General features: G+C 39.7%; 1 protein-coding gene across 1 annotated transcript; it reads right to left on the reverse strand.

Annotated features, from left to right (window-relative positions):
* Window positions 1-1760: 1760 nt before the first annotated feature.
* On the reverse strand, window positions 1761-5699 carry LOC140120550 (protein ripply2.2-like). The gene is made up of 4 exons (XM_072139550.1): window positions 5128-5699; window positions 4098-4164; window positions 3558-3628; window positions 1761-2786 (listed from the first exon to the last, which is right to left on the reverse strand). The coding sequence occupies exons 1-4, from the start codon at window positions 5274-5276 to the stop codon at window positions 2615-2617; spliced, it is 459 nt and encodes a 152-aa protein (XP_071995651.1). The 5' UTR covers window positions 5277-5699; the 3' UTR covers window positions 1761-2614.
* Window positions 5700-17912: the final 12213 nt, after the last annotated feature.

Genomic DNA, 17912 nt, shown 5'->3' on the forward strand with positions numbered 1-17912 from the left:
TGTCTTTTGAGAGCAACCAGCCATCCTGGGGGGACTTAAATGAGTTTCTGTTGTTGTAAAGATGCAATGCTCTAGAAACCACAGACTTGGAACAACCAACTTCTCTTACTATAGCTGATAGGGCCACACCTTTGGCCTACATCTGGACAACCTGCTGCTGTCAGTCACTTTGGAATGGCACACTATTTTTCCATAGTCAGTGCAAACTGGAAAGTTAGGCTACATTCAGACAAACTTGTGCCCGCTCGGCTACTGCCCACATCCGGCACACTGGAGTGAACCCCTCCCCTCTCCATAGAGGTGCACACGGGGAAAGATAGGACATGTCAAGTGTGTGGAACGGTATCACTCCGTGCCCCTATTGCTCTACATAAGTCCCCCATACGACCATGTGAATAAACCCTTAGGCTGTCAGTTAAATATGGTTTGTCAAACGATTGAGGAAATTAATGCAGTTAATCTGAGGCTGCATTCACACATGGCATTTACATTGCATTTTTAAACGCAATATAACAGCTGAGGAGAGGAGATGTACCTAATTACATTGCAGTTAACATTTGCATTTACAAAACACAATGTTTATGTGATGTTAACGTGAGTTAACATTATTTACAAAACTCAAATTGCAATTAAGCAGCTGTTGTATTGCATTTCAAAATGCAATGTGAATGCAGCCTCAAAGTGTTTTCTAATTTTGAGCAGTGTTCTTTTTCATTTACCTCATTTACATTTTTATTCTGTCCTCTAAAATATATCCAGTTTATGAAATAAGCCTATGTACCAATTATTGTTATATAATGTTTTGGACAATGTATGTCTTACCTCCTTTCCTCTGCTATAATTATTTATAAATTGTGAGTATTATAAAGACAGACTAAGTAACAAAGAATCCAATGTAAATTCACAGCGAACGCTGTATCATAAACTATTTGCATTTGTTCATCATACATAGTACATTTGTTCATGGAGTATCATGGGCTGTTTTGCCTTATTGCAAACTTAAAGTACAGTTTAACATAATATAATAGCTTCCATTATAAGGGAATAAAAAGTATAAGAACAAAGTAATCCAAAATATATTCACTGTCTGGTTTTAGGAAAGGAAACCTACCATCAAAATAAAGCATGATAAACCACACTTTACCAGGCACTGTGACTGTGGTGATCTTCTTATATTTGTTATCCGTGGTCTCCTTCCTTCTAAATTGAACTTTTAAAACTATTCTAAAGAGCCTGAAGAGCACTGGGGGTGTTACCAGAGCCCCTCCCTGCTGTAGCTTCACTGACCTCCTGCCTGATGTAATCTCACAGCAGCGGAGGAAGTTTAAGGACATAATGGGAGTGGGTAGTGCTTCTTGCACACTATAACAGCCTGTGAAACTGTAGTACAGGGGGTCTCTGGTAACATCCCCCAGAGCCCTTCTGGCTCATTAGTATAATTTAAGAGTTGATTTTAGAGGAAGGAGGCCATGCACAACAAATATAAGAAGATAACCACAGACATGGTGTTTATCATGCTTGATTTTGTTGGTAGATTTCCTTTGATAAGTAATATGAGATTGGTTCATTCAGTTTAAGAGACAAATACAGGTCTGTTTGTTCCAGTAAAATATAGGCTTCAATTTTTTGAAAACTTGGAATATGACTCCATTTCTTGAAAACTATTAGTAATGTGTATTATATGACCTCGAGAGTAACATTTAAATACAAACATAAGATACTTGCTTCTTAATACTTTATTGTCAATATGAATATGTTGATAAAATATTTGATACAAATAAATAAATATTTACATAGATTAGTATGTAATATACAATCTTACATTAAATGCTAAGTTCATACATATATTTAGAGGATAAAGGTTTTGGAAAGACAGCTGAATTGGGGATCACTCTCATGACGAGTGATGTCTATTTTTTAATGGGGAACACATAGCTGCCATTACTTTTAATGGATCTATGCACACAGCCATTTAACAACCCTCTGTCCATTCCATCAAGAAGCTGAGCATGTCCTTGTCTAAAATGAACGTTTATACAATAAAAATCTTTGGGTTGGTTAAAAAAAAAAACAGTAGACAGCACTCAAATGGTATCTGAGTGCCATCCTTGAAAACTGAAAATAATATAAATATACACTCATGTGTTAAAAAAATGGTCCAAAACTGATGAAAATTGGACATGAAAAACAGAAACGTAACATCTATTTGTGGAGAACTAGCCATAGCCATGATTCTGGTTCACAGCTGCTGTTGTGTCTTATAAAGAGAACCTCAATCCCACTATATAGCAGGAGGCGCCAGTGTTTCTTCATTTACGTACACTAGGAAAGTTGTCAATCAATGGATGAGACTATAACTTGTGAACGAGACTGCATGTTCAATGTATCAAGTTCCCTTTAGGTCAACTATCTGGTAAAGATGAAGTGAACACTTATGCCAAATGAACAATGTCTTGGATGGCACAAAAGAAACTACAATGTTTCAAATTCTTTCATGTAGGAAACTATAGTTATAAAGACTACACTTCCTAAGCTTCCATTTCCCTTTCGTGCCATCAAAATGCTAAATAAACATTGCACCATTATTATGAAAATTAACGGGTGAGGAAAATTATCACTCTGATTCAAATCCAGAATCATGCTCCTCTTCGCTGTTTTCTTCATCATTATCTGTGTCTGATTCAGAGTCATAGAAGGATAAGGTAGCTTGGACTGGAAAATTTCTTAATAAGTCATCTGCTTCCACATACATGAGATCTAGTGGCTTAGATCTGGGCCAAAATAATCTATAAGATAAGAAAAAATACATATTAATAAACTTAATAAACTAAACATAGTACAGTTACTATGAAACATACTCTATTTCCCTGAAAATGGTCAATAACTTCAATGTAGCTACTGTAAATGTAATATGTCATCAGATAAAAACATCGCTAAAAAAAACTTACTAAACTCTACCTGTTATGGTTCTAGAGAAAATATTTATGTCTTTGGGAACATTACGTAATTAACCAATTCCCATTAATTATATTTTAGACCAATAACCATTTGACTGATGGGACATCACTGATCATAAGGTTTCTATACCCCCATCTGCTAGGACAAGAGCCAAGAAGCAATTTGTCCAGTGCATTTGCAAGAAAACTCCATGATAGTTTATAGGAGTAATATAAACAGAACTTTATCTTACACTGTCCATTTATGAATCTAAACAGTGAGGAAGTAAAAAGTGCATAAGAACAGATAGCTTGAGAGAAATTATGTAAAGTGTTCATAGTTACCTAGAGACAAATGTGTGACCAGGAAACTATAGCTGCATATGTTTGATATTGATATCCATACATAGACATTTTGAACTAATAATACATGTTTCTTACAACCTTTAATTACATAAAAATAGCAGATCCTAAAATAACTTTATTGAACTATAAGAAGAAACATTAAATGTATCTTCCATCCAATGCCCACATAAAAGTGATCCAGTTCTGAACATCTGTTTTCTTCTGACTATTCTGAATCAGCTTTCACTTGACTCTTTCCATAGTAACACATCTTACCTCACAGGATGGTTGTAGTCCAGAGGCTTCTGTTCAGCTTGACGAATTTCACACAGGTCTTTAGCATTTGGCTGGGGTAAAAAAAGTGAACATGTTATCAACACTGCAATCTGTTTTCTGCATTACAACAGCTCTCATGTACTTCTCAGCATGGTGCAAGAAAGGCAAAGTTACAAACTGTATCTTATACTGATTGTAAAGCCATGCATGTCATATGTTCACTCAAAATAAATCAGAAAAGCAAAAGAATATTAAGCTAACTAAAGTGTAGATCATGGTTATAACCTGAGTCACTGTTCATATATAAAATTTATAAATTAAGAAATGTAAAAACAAATTGACAGGGCAAAATTCTGGTCAGAAGAAGAAATGTTCAGTTCTGTATTGCATAAGCAGCACAGCATAGCATAGCACAGTACAGCATATCATATATCTTTAATATATATTTATATATATATATCCCAAAGCTTATTTTCTAGCTTGTAGAATCATGAAAAATTATCAGAGAAATAGTACATTGTCAAAGTCTGATATACCTACCAAGTTTTGTGGCAGCAATTTTCTAGAACAGCTTTGACTCCATGGTCTCCAAAATAAATTATGAGGCCTATAATAAACAAAAAAATAAATCATAAATGTTATTAATCTATATTTTTATACACAGATACAACATAAATTAAGAAGTTGTACGACCAATCAGCTACATAGACATATCCTCCAGAGAAAATAGAGTATTTATTTTCTTCAGACATACAGACATTCAGAAATTCAGACATACAGACATTCAGAAATACAAGCTCCTAAACTGATCAGTCTCAATACACACTGCTTCCTGTTGTCTAGCTGGTTGTAGTAACCAGCCTTCTGTGAAAAAAGTCCTAACTGTGTTTTGTGAAATACTGTACCCATGCTGTCCTCTTAAAGACAATGAAATAATAATAAATAAAGGCTCTTGCCAATATAATGCATATTTATTAAAGAAAAAAAACATTAATGATGGCTTGATAACACAAATTTGGGATTACTGGACCGCCATGGAAGATAGCACAAAATAAATTACTATAAATGAAAATAAATACGTGTATGATTATCTGTATCATTATTGTATGATGGGTTAAGGGATTTTACTGTGATAAGTTTATATATTTTTGGTTGTAGCTAAACAATATAGTAAAGACATTTATCTGGTGTCCTGCCAAGTATATACCGGTAGTTACATGATCAAGTAATCTCCATCTCCAGACACACATCTGCCTATTAAAGCTCTGTAGTACTTAATGTGACATCAGATGAGTTACTTTATCTAGATGTTGGTATATGTTTACATAGAGATAGATAACTGGAGATATGTGTAACCCAGACAAAGCCATGAAGGGACAGACACATCCAGACTTCTGAATACACAAGTATTGACTGTAATGGATTGGATAGTCTAATACCTGCTTAGACAAAAACTAGAATAATAACTAGATATAAAATAAGACAGATGTGCACTACCATAGTAACAAGCTGGACTATGACAATAACTTCACACTGTATCCACCATACTATGACTTGGTATAGGAATTACCTGAGCTCTGGCTTTCTGTCTGCTCCCCTACAGGCCCGCATACATCCAGTGGGATAAGGTCTTCTCCTGAGACATTTACAGCTGATGCAGTCCATAGTAAGTGAAGGTAGCCTGCAGTGTTCAGTCCCTGCCTTCTGCTTCATCTCCATTGTGCACCTCAAATCGTTGTGAAGTCAGACTTTACCCCTCAGCCTTTATAGCCTGTCCTGTGCTGCCCTGCCCACTATTTACCCAAGTAATGACCTGACCAGAGGAGATCCCCTCGTATCTAGACTCGTGCAGGAGCCCAAATGGTCAGGGGAGAGAAGTGTCAAGGATGTGTGAATGACACCTCCACAGGTCCACGGGCAGGACAGCCTTGTCACCGTACTGAGCCATGATGAGATCCACAGCACACTTCTCACCCCAGTGACCTCACTGTATACAGGACTGACAGGTGACTGGCCGGGCACTATGCTAAAACTATATGCTATATCTCTATTATACACCCCGTGCCAATACCTATCTACCAGGCCACCTATATATGATACATTATCTGTCTCCTATACATATAATATTTTGTTCTCTGGTATAATTGTAATAAGTCAATAAAACATCTTTACATAGCCTTTATATCGCCTATCCCCTATACATATCTAATTCAACAAAACAGCTATTCATTTATCTATCATCTATCCAATTTCACCTGTCTCTATAAAATGTTCGACAGACAGAATATATGTAACACGGACAGACAGAATATCTGTAAGATGCTATTGCATCCCCTGTACACGACATACATTACTCGGTGTTACTTATGTGACATTGTATTGCTCTGTACAGGGTAACACTGGGCACTTGTGATTTGCCCTGTCTGATAACCTTTATGTTGTTTATATACATGGAGTCCTGCCACCATAAATAATACTGGCAGAGAAGCACAGGATGCACTCTGAGTGATCCCATCCACAGCTCTTATCTATGAGGTAAGCAGCCATTATCTGGGCAGGTAATGGTTGTGCCATGTGGTGCTGTGCCAGGCAGGCTGCGGGTATGGATCTCCTTCAGCCCTCTGAGAGCATATATATTGTATATTTGTATTCTTGATGTGATCGGCGGGAAAGTGTGTAAGGTGAAATGCTGAGGAGCCAGGCTCGTGTCTCGTGTTTTGTCACCTTCCCTCAGTGTTTGGACTAGATAAGAGGGCGGTTATCTGCTGATGGGGGAGAGGAATGTCCTCACAAATGGCGCAGGGAGAGATTTCTCAGGTCGGGGTTAATCCCCTGGGGGTGGGAAGGAGTTCACTGCACACGACCGGTCACTTGTCTAAACTGCTCATATAAGTGTGCACAGAGCCCTCCACAGACGTATTAGGGGTCAGCCTCTGTTCACACCCCATTCTGAACACATATGCATATACACTGAAAGTATCCATGAAGCCATGTACACACAGATTGCCTAAAGAGTATGTCTGTGTCATTTTTTGGCTGGTGTATTTCTTCCACTTCATAAGAAAACTCATCAATCTACAAAACAATGTGTAGTCCATTTACAAAATTCACCCGTTTACGCAATGTTAATGCAACACATAGATTGGTTAACTATATGTTAACACATGTGTTAACATTAAGTAAATGCAAATATAGGAGAAAAAAAGAAAGAATTCTAAGATAAATACCCCCATGGGCTTGTAGGGTCCACATCTGTAGGTTCCCACTATTTTGGCTTTTTCCAAGTGTCACCCCCATTGGGAAAGAGATAACTATGCACTATGAGCATGTGGTCTCAGAGCCTTCGCTCCAAGTCCTAGTCATTTGTTAGGATCGTTATACAGCCAATGTCCAAAATCCACAATTAGGATTTCTGTAATATACAGGTCAAGGAAATAAGAAGACAGCTTATAGAGACGTTTCTGCAAGCATCTGGAGATGTACAGCCATTGCTGCTCCACTGAGGGATTATGGGGAATATGTAAATATTGTAAATTGTAAACTGCCACTACTATAGAAATACAGGGCAAAAAATAACTACCGCTACCGAGGAAGGAGGAAAGACTTCATCCTGTTCACACTTATAACACTAACAGTATAAGTTGTACAACATTGATATTGTAATTCTAAGCAATTTGCTATTCTTTTTTTAAACGAAAGCTGCCATCCTATATTAACACATACAAAGTACCCATCTGTTGAATTCGATCCATATAAAACATTCTATAGAATGTTTGCTATTGGCAGATGATGCAGGAGTCCTCACGCATGTGCACAGCCAATTGGAGAGAGCAGAGACACAGGTAATGATGTACAGGCGGTCCCCTACTTAAGAACACCTGACTTACATATAACCCCTAATTACAAACGGACCTCTAGATTTTGGTAATTTGCTGTACTTTACCCCTAGGCTACAATAAACAGCTATAACAGGTATCACAGGTGTCTGTAATGAAGCTTTATTGTTAATCCTGTTTCTTATGACAATCCAACATTTTTAAAATCCAATTGTCACAGAGACCAAAAAAAAAATTCTCTGGGGTTACAATTATAAAATATACAGTTCTGACTTACATACAAACCTTCAGAACCTACATTGTACATAACCCGATGACTGCCTGCATTTCTACCAGTGACAGATACATTGGGACAGATTTATCAATCCGTTTACAATAGAATTCTGTCATAATTTGTCCCAAAAACTGACCGTGCCACATTTATCAGGGGTTTTAGAATTTTTTCAGGTTCTTTTTTTGTCTAGCACGGCAATGGGGCATGGCCTCTAAAAGGAGTATGAGGGCGCTGTCACACGTTGCGTTTGCAGACGCAGACCAAACCGCGCCCACCGGGGCGGTCCGCGGTCCAATCGCATCGGCGTTTCTCTATGTTTCTATGGAAATCGCCGATGCGATCGGACCGCGGACCGCCCCAGTGGGCGTGGTTTGGTCTGCGTCTGCAAACGCAACGTGGGACAGCGCCCTAACACCAGGTACAGTGGTACATCTGGCGCAGCACACGACTATCTAGTCTAACTCTGTCTTACCTTACAACACTTTTGCTAAATCTTCCCCATTGTTGCTACTATATATGATACATTAAGAACATCCATTAACCCCTTCCTGCACCCTGACATAATTCTACGTCAAAGGATGCGGGTAGTAACCGCACCTTGACATAGAATTACGTCATGGAGATCGCCTGGGCTCAGAGGCTGAGAACGGGTGATTACCGCAGGATCTGGGCAGTGAACAGTAGCCAGGATCCCGCAAAAACAGCAGGGATTGTGACTATTGCCACTGCAGTTACAGTGGGGATCGAGACTGTCGTGATCCCGTCTGTTTAACCCTATAGACGCCAGGGTCATAGTGACCGCGGCATCTAGAGTGCATAAGCACGACGATCGGCACCCTCTGTGCAGGGCACAGAGGTGCACATCGTTGCCATAGCAACCTATGGCAACCCTTCAGTAGCGGCCTGTTAGGACAGTGCAGCTCTCGGCCTATACAGAATGCGTAGGCTGACTATGTAATATGCTGCAATACATTAGTATTAGTATTTGCATTTGTTAACACAATGTTTACATATGTGTTTATAAAATACACATGTTAATAGTCATTAACACATGCTTTAACATCACGTTTAAAATTAAGTAAATGCAAATGTTAACAGTAATGTAATTAAACAAATCACCTCTCCTCAGCTGTTGTAATGTGTTTCAAATGCAATGAAAATGCAGGCCAAAACATGTGTGAATGCGCCCTTAGGGTTTAGTCAGCATAAAAAACAGACAAAATCACATTTCAATACGCTGGCAGTTTGTTCAGTGGGCCAGTCTTTTACCTGGATTTTTTTTAAATCAGTTTTTAACGTAATGAATGTTTTCTATAGCAATGGATCAGTAAAATCACATTGCACTTGCATATATCTCAGAGTGCAATGTGTTTTTTGATGTGTTCCCATGGGCATATGGGGGAGATTTATCAGAATGGTCTGAGAGCACTATTGCCCATGGCAACCAATCAGAGCTCAGCTTTCAGTTTCCAACAGCTGTTTATAATATTAAATCTGTACTTTGATTGGTTTCCATGGGAAACTAGAACAGATTTATCATAATTTTCTACGGATACAGTACAACGGGCCAGTTTTCTGCTGTAAAAGGCATAGAAATGGTCAAGTATGGCACACAAACTGTGCATTGGACTGGTTTTTATCTATTTTTCTTCATTTCAGCAGTGAAAATGTTAATACTGGATTCAAACCAGCTAAACGCATGGTAAACATGCAAAACCGAATGCGTTTTCAGTGCGTATAAAAACGGACCAAGAACAGAACAAGTACTGACCAACAAAGCATGGTGTGACAGCACCCTAACACCGGTGCACGATGCATCAACCAGTAATAAATTCCCCCATTTTGTACTGTAGGATTTTCTGGCTAGAAATATATTGCCAGGCAATTTAAAGTGGTTGAGACAGTAGACAATCTGCAGCAGACAGATTGCTGTGATACTGATACAATCACTTTCCAACCATTGTGTTCTCTACAATAAATGCATGAAGCCCCACCCTTCTTTACATAATCATTACAAGCCATTTACATTAAATTAAAGCCAAATTGTTATTTGTTATTGCCATTGATAATAGACCATGTCAATTTTATAGCTGGCAAGTAAGTGCTAATTATCATCCTCTGTTTTTGTAGGTCTGCATTGTACAATTTAGGCATGAGGCAGTAATTAGTGAGCAAACATTGCCTGCTATTTACACTGTCTAAAAGCTAAAAATGTCTGCATCTCAGAGAATAATATACAATCAGGGGTCAGTTTTCTTTCAGATTTCCCATCCAACGTAATAACTTATTATTTTGTCTGCTACAGATGAAAATTTGATATCTGACTGCAAACATAGAAAACAATGTAATGCGCTTGTTAGCCTGCCAGGTACAAATCTCAGCCAGGATACACAAATTTCTTGCAAGGCTGCTGTGACTATTCCATATATGTCAGACCAAAAGCACTCTAAATTGCTGTGGACATTCTGAAGCAATTCCAACAGTGGCTTTCAGCTACTATTTTCCTACCAGATGCAGAATGTTCTGTACCCACAATCCACAGTGATAAAAACTAGAAGTATGCCATGGTTGTATCAGCATCTAGCAATAAAATGGTTTATCCCTTTCCTGCCACAGCTAATTTTATTTTTTATATTTTTTATTCCAGTTGCCATATAGGTTTTTTGTTCATGCATGATTTTATACAAATTTAATCATTCTGACAGGACTGTTTTTAGTAAATGTGGGCCATAGTGTCACATTTATGAAAACTTGCGCAGTCTGTACTATGTGCAGTTTGCTTGTGGAGTGTGCAGAGTGTGCCAGATTACTCAAAACTGGCGCACAGTCTTCATGAATCTGGCACCCCATGCACTTCCCTGAAAGTGTGCACCATTTTTTATTTAAAAAAAAAACAAAAAAAACGTCCAGCTAAGATCTTGACATAGGAGGGCAATTTAAATGTTGGATGTCTTAAAAAGATGAATAGGTCATAATTAAAGGGGTTATCCGGGTTTTAAAAATTTCTTATGGCTGGGCTGGGGAGGGATATTTAAACATAATAAACATATACTTACCTCCTTCGGCGTCGCCGATGTCCCGCGCTGCGGTCCCTTCGATCCGTGCCCCTGTTTGTTTACAGGGCACAGAAGCCGCGCACAAGGAGCTTCTGGTCCAGGATGTGGCCGGCTCCTCCTATCCGTCCCTATCTCTCAGCGTTGTAAGTGCTGAGAGATGGTGTCAGATAGGAGCTTCCAGCCGGCCGGAAGCTCCCTGTGCGCCCCTGTAATGAAACCGGCGCACAGAGAAGACCGCCGGATGAGGTAAGTAGATGTTTGTTATGTTTAACTAGCCCACCCCAGCCCGGGCCTCAGTTATTTTTAAAACCCGGATAACCCCTTTAAGACGCTTTGCGTCAAAATGCGTAAACCGTTCTGGTACTGCTAACCGCTGTGATATTTGTTGCCACCGCTATGGATATATTTGTACTTCAATATAGACAGGTCGTTTTATCTTCAATCCCGAGTGTTGGATCGTGCTGGACGCTTTTCAAATTTGTTGTACTTTTCCTGTGGGCGGGACATCCGTGGGCGCAATTTCCTTCCTTCGTGGGATTGTGAACACATGGGAGGCGGTGAGCTGAAAGACATTTTCTTTCCTTTGCTATTTTTTTTTTGTGCACTTTGTTCATGCTGCAAATAGCATTTTTGTAATATTGGAACTTTGTAAGGAGGTCTTTCTTATAGAAAAATATGGTGACAAGAATGAAACAGGACGTAAAGGGTGTATTCACACATGGCAGTTTTGCTACACAAATTTCCAACATTTCACACAAATTGTTCTAAACATTTTAAAGGGGTTGACCACTTTACCTCATGTTTGTTATAATGTGTGTGTAAGTATGGGGAGCAAGATATTAGTTACTTTGCCAATATACATCTGTTAAATGCTTGGCACCGCTTTATTGATATAAATTGAAGTGTCCTGTTTTTTATCTCATCATCCAGACATTCCTGACCATAAAATGGCTGTAGGTAGTGGGTAATGTGATCTCTATCTGTCCGTGAACAATTGCCCTGCCATACATCTTATATCCAGGGCAATTGTTCATGGTCAAAAATGATATGACCCTCTGTAGACGTTTTATGGACAGGAATGTCTGGCTGATGAGGTAAAAGACAGAAAGCTTCAAATTATATATCAATAAGGCAGTGCAAAACTTTTACTATATTCATGTTGGTAAAATAACTAATATCTTGCTTTCCACACATGTAAAAAAAAATATCAAGTGTGGCGGAATTGGCAATAGAACACAGTTGCACCATATTTTGATTGGCTTTATTTTTACAGCTTTCAGTGTTTGGTTGAGAGGGCACCTCCTCTTTACTGTTTGGAACAGTACGATCCCAGAGATACCAAATTTATCTACCGTATATACCCGTGTATAAGCCGAGTTTTACAGCACAAAAAGAAGACCGAAGAAAAAAGAGGAGCCACCGGGAAGGCAGAAGAGGAGCCGTGCCAACATCGGGGAGCCGCGCTGAACATCAGGGCTGCCGGAGGGTGAGAATATAAGTTTATTTTTTTAAGTGCTGGGTGGGCTGGCTGTATACTACTGGGGGCTGGCTGCCTGTATACTACAGGGGGCTGGCTGGCTGTATACTACAGGGGGCAGGATGGCTGTATACTACAGGGGGCAGGCTGGCTGTATACTTCAGCAGGCAGGCTGGTTGTATACTACAGGGGGCAGGATGGCTGTAAACTACTGAGGGCTGACTGGCTCTATACTACATGGGGCTGGCTGGCTGTATACTACAGGGGGCTGGCTATATACTACAGGGGGCTGGCTGCCTGTATACTGCAGGGGGCTGGCTGTATACTACAGGGGGTAGGATAGCTGTATACTACAGGGGGCTGGCTGGCTGTATACTACAGGGGGCAGGCTGGTTGTATACTACAGGGGGCAGGATGGCTGTATACTACAGGGGGCAGGCTGGCTGAATACTACAGGGGCAGGCTGGCTGTATACTACAGGGGGCTGGCTGGCTATATACTCCATGGGGCTGGCTATATACTACAGGGGGCTGGCTGGCTGTATACTACAGGAGGCAGGATGGCTGTATACTACAGGGAGCCGGCTGGCTGTATACTACAGGGGGCAGGATGGCTGTATACTACAGGGGGCTGGATGGCTGTATACTTCAGCAGGCAGGCTGGTTGTATACTACAGGGGGCAGGATGGCTGTAAACTACTGAGGGCTGACTGGCTCTATACTACATGGGGCTGGCTGGCTGTATACTACAGGGGGCTGGCTATATACTACAGGGGACTGGCTGCCTGTATACTGCAGGGGGCTGGCTGGCTGTATACTACAGGGGGCTGGCTGTATACTACAGGGGGCAGGCTGGTTGTATACTACAGGGGGCAGGATGGCTGTATACTACAGGGGGCAGGCTTGCTGAATACTACAGGGGCAGGCTGGCTGGCTATATACTCCATGGGGCTGGCTATATACTACAGGGGGCTGGCTGGCTGTATACTACAGGAGGCAGGATGGCTGTATACTATAGTTTCCTACAGGTGCAAAACAACAATTAATCCTGCATAATACTTCCACTGTATAACATGAGAAGTCTATAAAGAAGCTCCTCAATTTACATAGATACGGACTGCATTTGTGTATATTCTATTCCCTACATATTGTGTGAATATTTGACATAAATGAATTTCTGTGCATCTATTAATGATACTGTAAATATTATCCACAGCATCCGAGGAAGGTCTTTTTGAACGAAACATTATGTATATGTATGAAAGTGGATTGGTACAAGAATAAAAGCATTTATTTAAGCATTTATTTTTAAAATTGGATTGAGTGCCATCTTCTATATCCTTACTAGTAATAGAGTTGACAGACACTGGCTATGGAGAGAGCTTGGTCTGTGAAATCTCTCCATACACCACTTCACGACCGACTGACGTATATTTACGTTGGCTGGTCATGAAAGGGTTAATTACCTTTCAAGTGTTGCTTAACCACTTAACCTCATTGTAACATTTCTAAAAATAACCATGGGGGAGATTTATCAAAATTCTGGACGATGTTTCTGGAATAGTTTAGTGGTGTTGTACTTTAGACCATCTATTAGTTGGTCTTGTTAAGGACTGAATTTTCTGGTGAACGGGCTGAATTTTATGGAACGCCCTGTTCCCAAGGCCATGCCCCCTATCAAACAAATAGGAAAGCTGCATAAAAAAGGTCTGAACTACTCAATACAGGACATTTATCAGAATTGATAAATACATGGAAACCAATTGCAGCCCATCTTAAATATTATAAAAAGCTGTGGGAAAATTAAAGGTGAGCTCTGTTTGGTTGCCATGAACTAGAACAGTTCTGCGCTCAGACACTTCTGATAAATCCCCCCCCCCCAATAATATTTTACTTTTTTAGGTGAGATATTACATGTTAAACTATTTTCATTTTAACATGTACCACTGTGACACCATTAGTCAAATCTTAATTAGCTTGCTACATCTACATCTGTTGTATGTGTAAGTAAATATTATTTGGATAATATCCTTCAAATGTATGATATGTGCTGAGATGATGTATATCTGTGGCATTTACTGGTCTTCACCTTTGGTGACAGTATGACCGTGCATGACCTGTCTGTCACCACCAAATGGGAGTGAGACTGGAGACATACAAACTGGGATGGGTGCAGAATTAGACACTTCTATATCATAGCATTTCACATTCCCAGGGTATGTGAACTGGAACAGCAGATACTCCACTCACTTTAATACATCCCAGGACACATATAACCAAATCATTTTTAGAATTGTCTTGGTCTTTCCTGAAAACAGAGACTAAATAATTTATGAAATATAAATCCTCCATTGTAAAGAAACATGTAGTATGAACTTTGAACAAAAAATCTGCCAATATGTAAGTAAAAGAAGACTGAAAACAAAACCCTTTTTATGAACCTACTCAATTCATCTGCTTCTGCTTGTAAGTAATAACCATACTTACCTCTTATTCCCCAACATGAACAATTAATATTGTAAGCTACCAGAAGAATTAATGTTAAAGGGGTATTCTGGTCTGGGTATTTTTTAAATACAATACAATGCAATAAAGCGTTATTGATCCCTGAGGAAATTGTGATGTACATTCCTATAGCATTTAGAGTACACAAAAGAAAAATCATAGACATACCGTATTTTTTGCCCTATAGGGCGCACCGGACTATAAGGCGCATTAGTCCGATGCTCCTTATGTATGTAATAATTACATATATAAGGCGCATCGGACTATAAGGCGCGGGGTCCGGGGGCGTGGCGGAGGTCCGGGGGCGTGGCGGAGACCCGACGGGACGCGGCGACGGGACGCGACGCCGAGACGCGACGGGGAACGCGGGGAAGGTGAGCGGGGAAGGTGAGGGGGAGGTGGAGGAGGGCAGCGGACCATACTTACATAGGTCCCCGCTACCGGAGACAGCAGATCTCCAGCGGGAACTGCAGACCACGCGGCAGAAGTTGTTCGTGCCGCGTGGTCTGCAGTTCCCGCTGGAGATCTGCTGTCTCCGGTCTCTGGTAGCGGGGACCTATGTAAGTATGGTCCGCTGCCCAGCGCCATACATAGGGCGCACCGGACTATAAGGCGCACTTTGGATTTCCACGGAAATCCAATGCTTTTAAGTGCGCCTTATAGTCCGGAAAATACAGTACTCAGGAACACAGACGTAACACAGGAATGGGTGTAATGCCTTTCCGGCAATGGAAATTAATTTGCTGCGACTACTAACCTGCCAAATGCTGTCAATTTGGCTAAGGCAATCGGATGTTATAAATATGTAACTGCATGAAGATAATTTCCCATAAATGTAGCCACATAGTACCTTAGAAACAAGATAATTTCCTTGGATATGGCCACAGCTGCTGGAGTAATGGCGCAAAGAAAAAACTGATTTTGCATATGAAATGGCTGAGAGTTACTGCATGTCCCACAGCCGCCCTGTGGTAATGATAGCTGAATTCAGGTGGTCAGGCAGGGCTCAATAGTGTATGTGTAGCCACCGCTGCCAGAGTGCAGGGGTGATTGTATCCAAGGACATTTATGGGAAATTATCTTCATAAAGACAAACTTTTTTAATACAATGCAATTGAAGAAATGCATATACATATGGTAGATTAATAAAATTAAATGTGAATGCCCTGATGGGACATATGTACTGGTAGAGATCAGAACCAATGTTGCATTAAAAAAAAAAATTATTATTCAATGACAATGATACAGGTTTAAGCCTTGGCCCCTTTGTGACTGAAAGCAAATGTAGTGATGACCACTTCAGACATCAGGGTTGTAGCCTTGTGACCATCATATAAAGAATCAATTGCCTCTGCTTCTTAAAGACACACATTATATTGCAACAATACTATATCCACTACACTATGACTAATATATTCACTTCACTGCCACTGTAATTGATACACTACCCAACCACTGTAATACATTTACTACATTGCCACTGTAATACATGCCCTACAATGCCACTGTAATATATCCCCAGGAAGTAAGAACGATAGCAACCCCCACCTTTGTAAGTCAATTCTTTTGTAGCTAATGCTTGCAGCTGACAATTCTGGTGTTCGGATCTACCATAAGTCAAACAATAAGAATAAGACACAGCATCAAATAAAGTGAAAAAGTTGGTATTTTATTTACCTAAGCATTACATCTGCAACATGCTTCAAAGATTCATGGGGAATGAAAATGTTGCAGATGTTATGCTCAGGTGAATAAAATGATAATTTTTTTTACTTTATTGGATGCAGTGGCTTCTTCATATTGCTTGTAATATATCCCCTTCACTCCCACTGTCATACATCCACTACACCACCACTCTATTACATCCACTAAACGGTCACTATAATACATCCTTGGCACTGCCACTGTAATACATCCACCACACTCTCTCTGTAATACATCCACCACATTGCTACTATAATACATCCACATCACCAACACTTTAATACAGTCACTACAATACCATCGTAATACATCCACTGCACTACAACTCTAATACATCCACTGCACGGCCACTGTTACACACTACCACCACACTGTTACACACTACCACACACTAGCCACCACACTACCACTTTAATGGATCCACTTGCTAATCCACTGTATTACATCTGCAATACATTTACTACATCTTCACTTTAACCCCTTAACGCTGAAGCCACTTTTCACCTTCCTGACACGGCCCATTTTTTCAAATCTGCCCTGCGTCACTATAAGTGGTTATAACTTCAGAACGCTTTAACATATCCAAGTGATTTTAAAATTGTTTTCTCATGACACATCGTACTTCAGGTTATTTGAAAAATTTTGGTGGTATGTTTTGCATGTATTTATGAGAAAATCAGATATTTGGTGAAAATTTGGAAAATATTTTGATTTTTGAACTTCAAAATGTTCTACTTTTTCCATACATAGTCATAACCGCAAAAAAACGTAATAACTAACATTCACTAAATGTCTAATTTATGTGGACATGGTTTTTTTATGCATACTCTTATTTTTGTAGGATGTTATGGGCCTTTGAACGTTAGGTGCGATTTTTCACATTTTCATAAAAAACGCAAAATCCTGCTATTGAGGGACCTGCTCAGGTTTCAAATCACTTTGAGAGACCTAAATAAAAGTAAACCCCATAAATTACCCCATTATAGAAACTACGCCCCTCAATGTACGTGAAACAACTTTTGTGAAGTTTGTTAACCCTTTAATTGTATTACAGGGGTTAAAACAAAATCGGATGCAATTTTGAAAGTAAAATTTTTTTGGCTAAATTAATATGTTTTTCAAAAAATGTACAAATTCTCAGTGGATAAAATACCAAAACGCTCCACAAAATTTGATACCCAATCTCTTCCGTGTATAATAATACCCCATATGTGGTGGTAACCTGCTGTATGGGCACACGCCAGGGCATCGAAGGGAGCTGCAGCATTCAGAGCAGATTATGCATTGTCAATTTTTATTGGCTATACAATCTTTATCGGCAATCTTTTTTGGCAATTTGGACATATAAGGGCTTATTTTCTGCGACATGAGATGCACTTTACAAATACTTCATTTTAGTGGGTCATTAGCTTATTGATGAGATTTTATTAACTCTTGAATGTATGGGTGAAAAGAAAATTGTCAATTTTGGTTTACTTTCTTTTCGTATTTTTTGGGGGTCGTA

Source organism: Engystomops pustulosus, chromosome 3, assembly GCF_040894005.1.
Source record: "Engystomops pustulosus chromosome 3, aEngPut4.maternal, whole genome shotgun sequence".
In the NCBI taxonomy this organism is placed as follows: domain Eukaryota; kingdom Metazoa; phylum Chordata; class Amphibia; order Anura; family Leptodactylidae; genus Engystomops; species Engystomops pustulosus.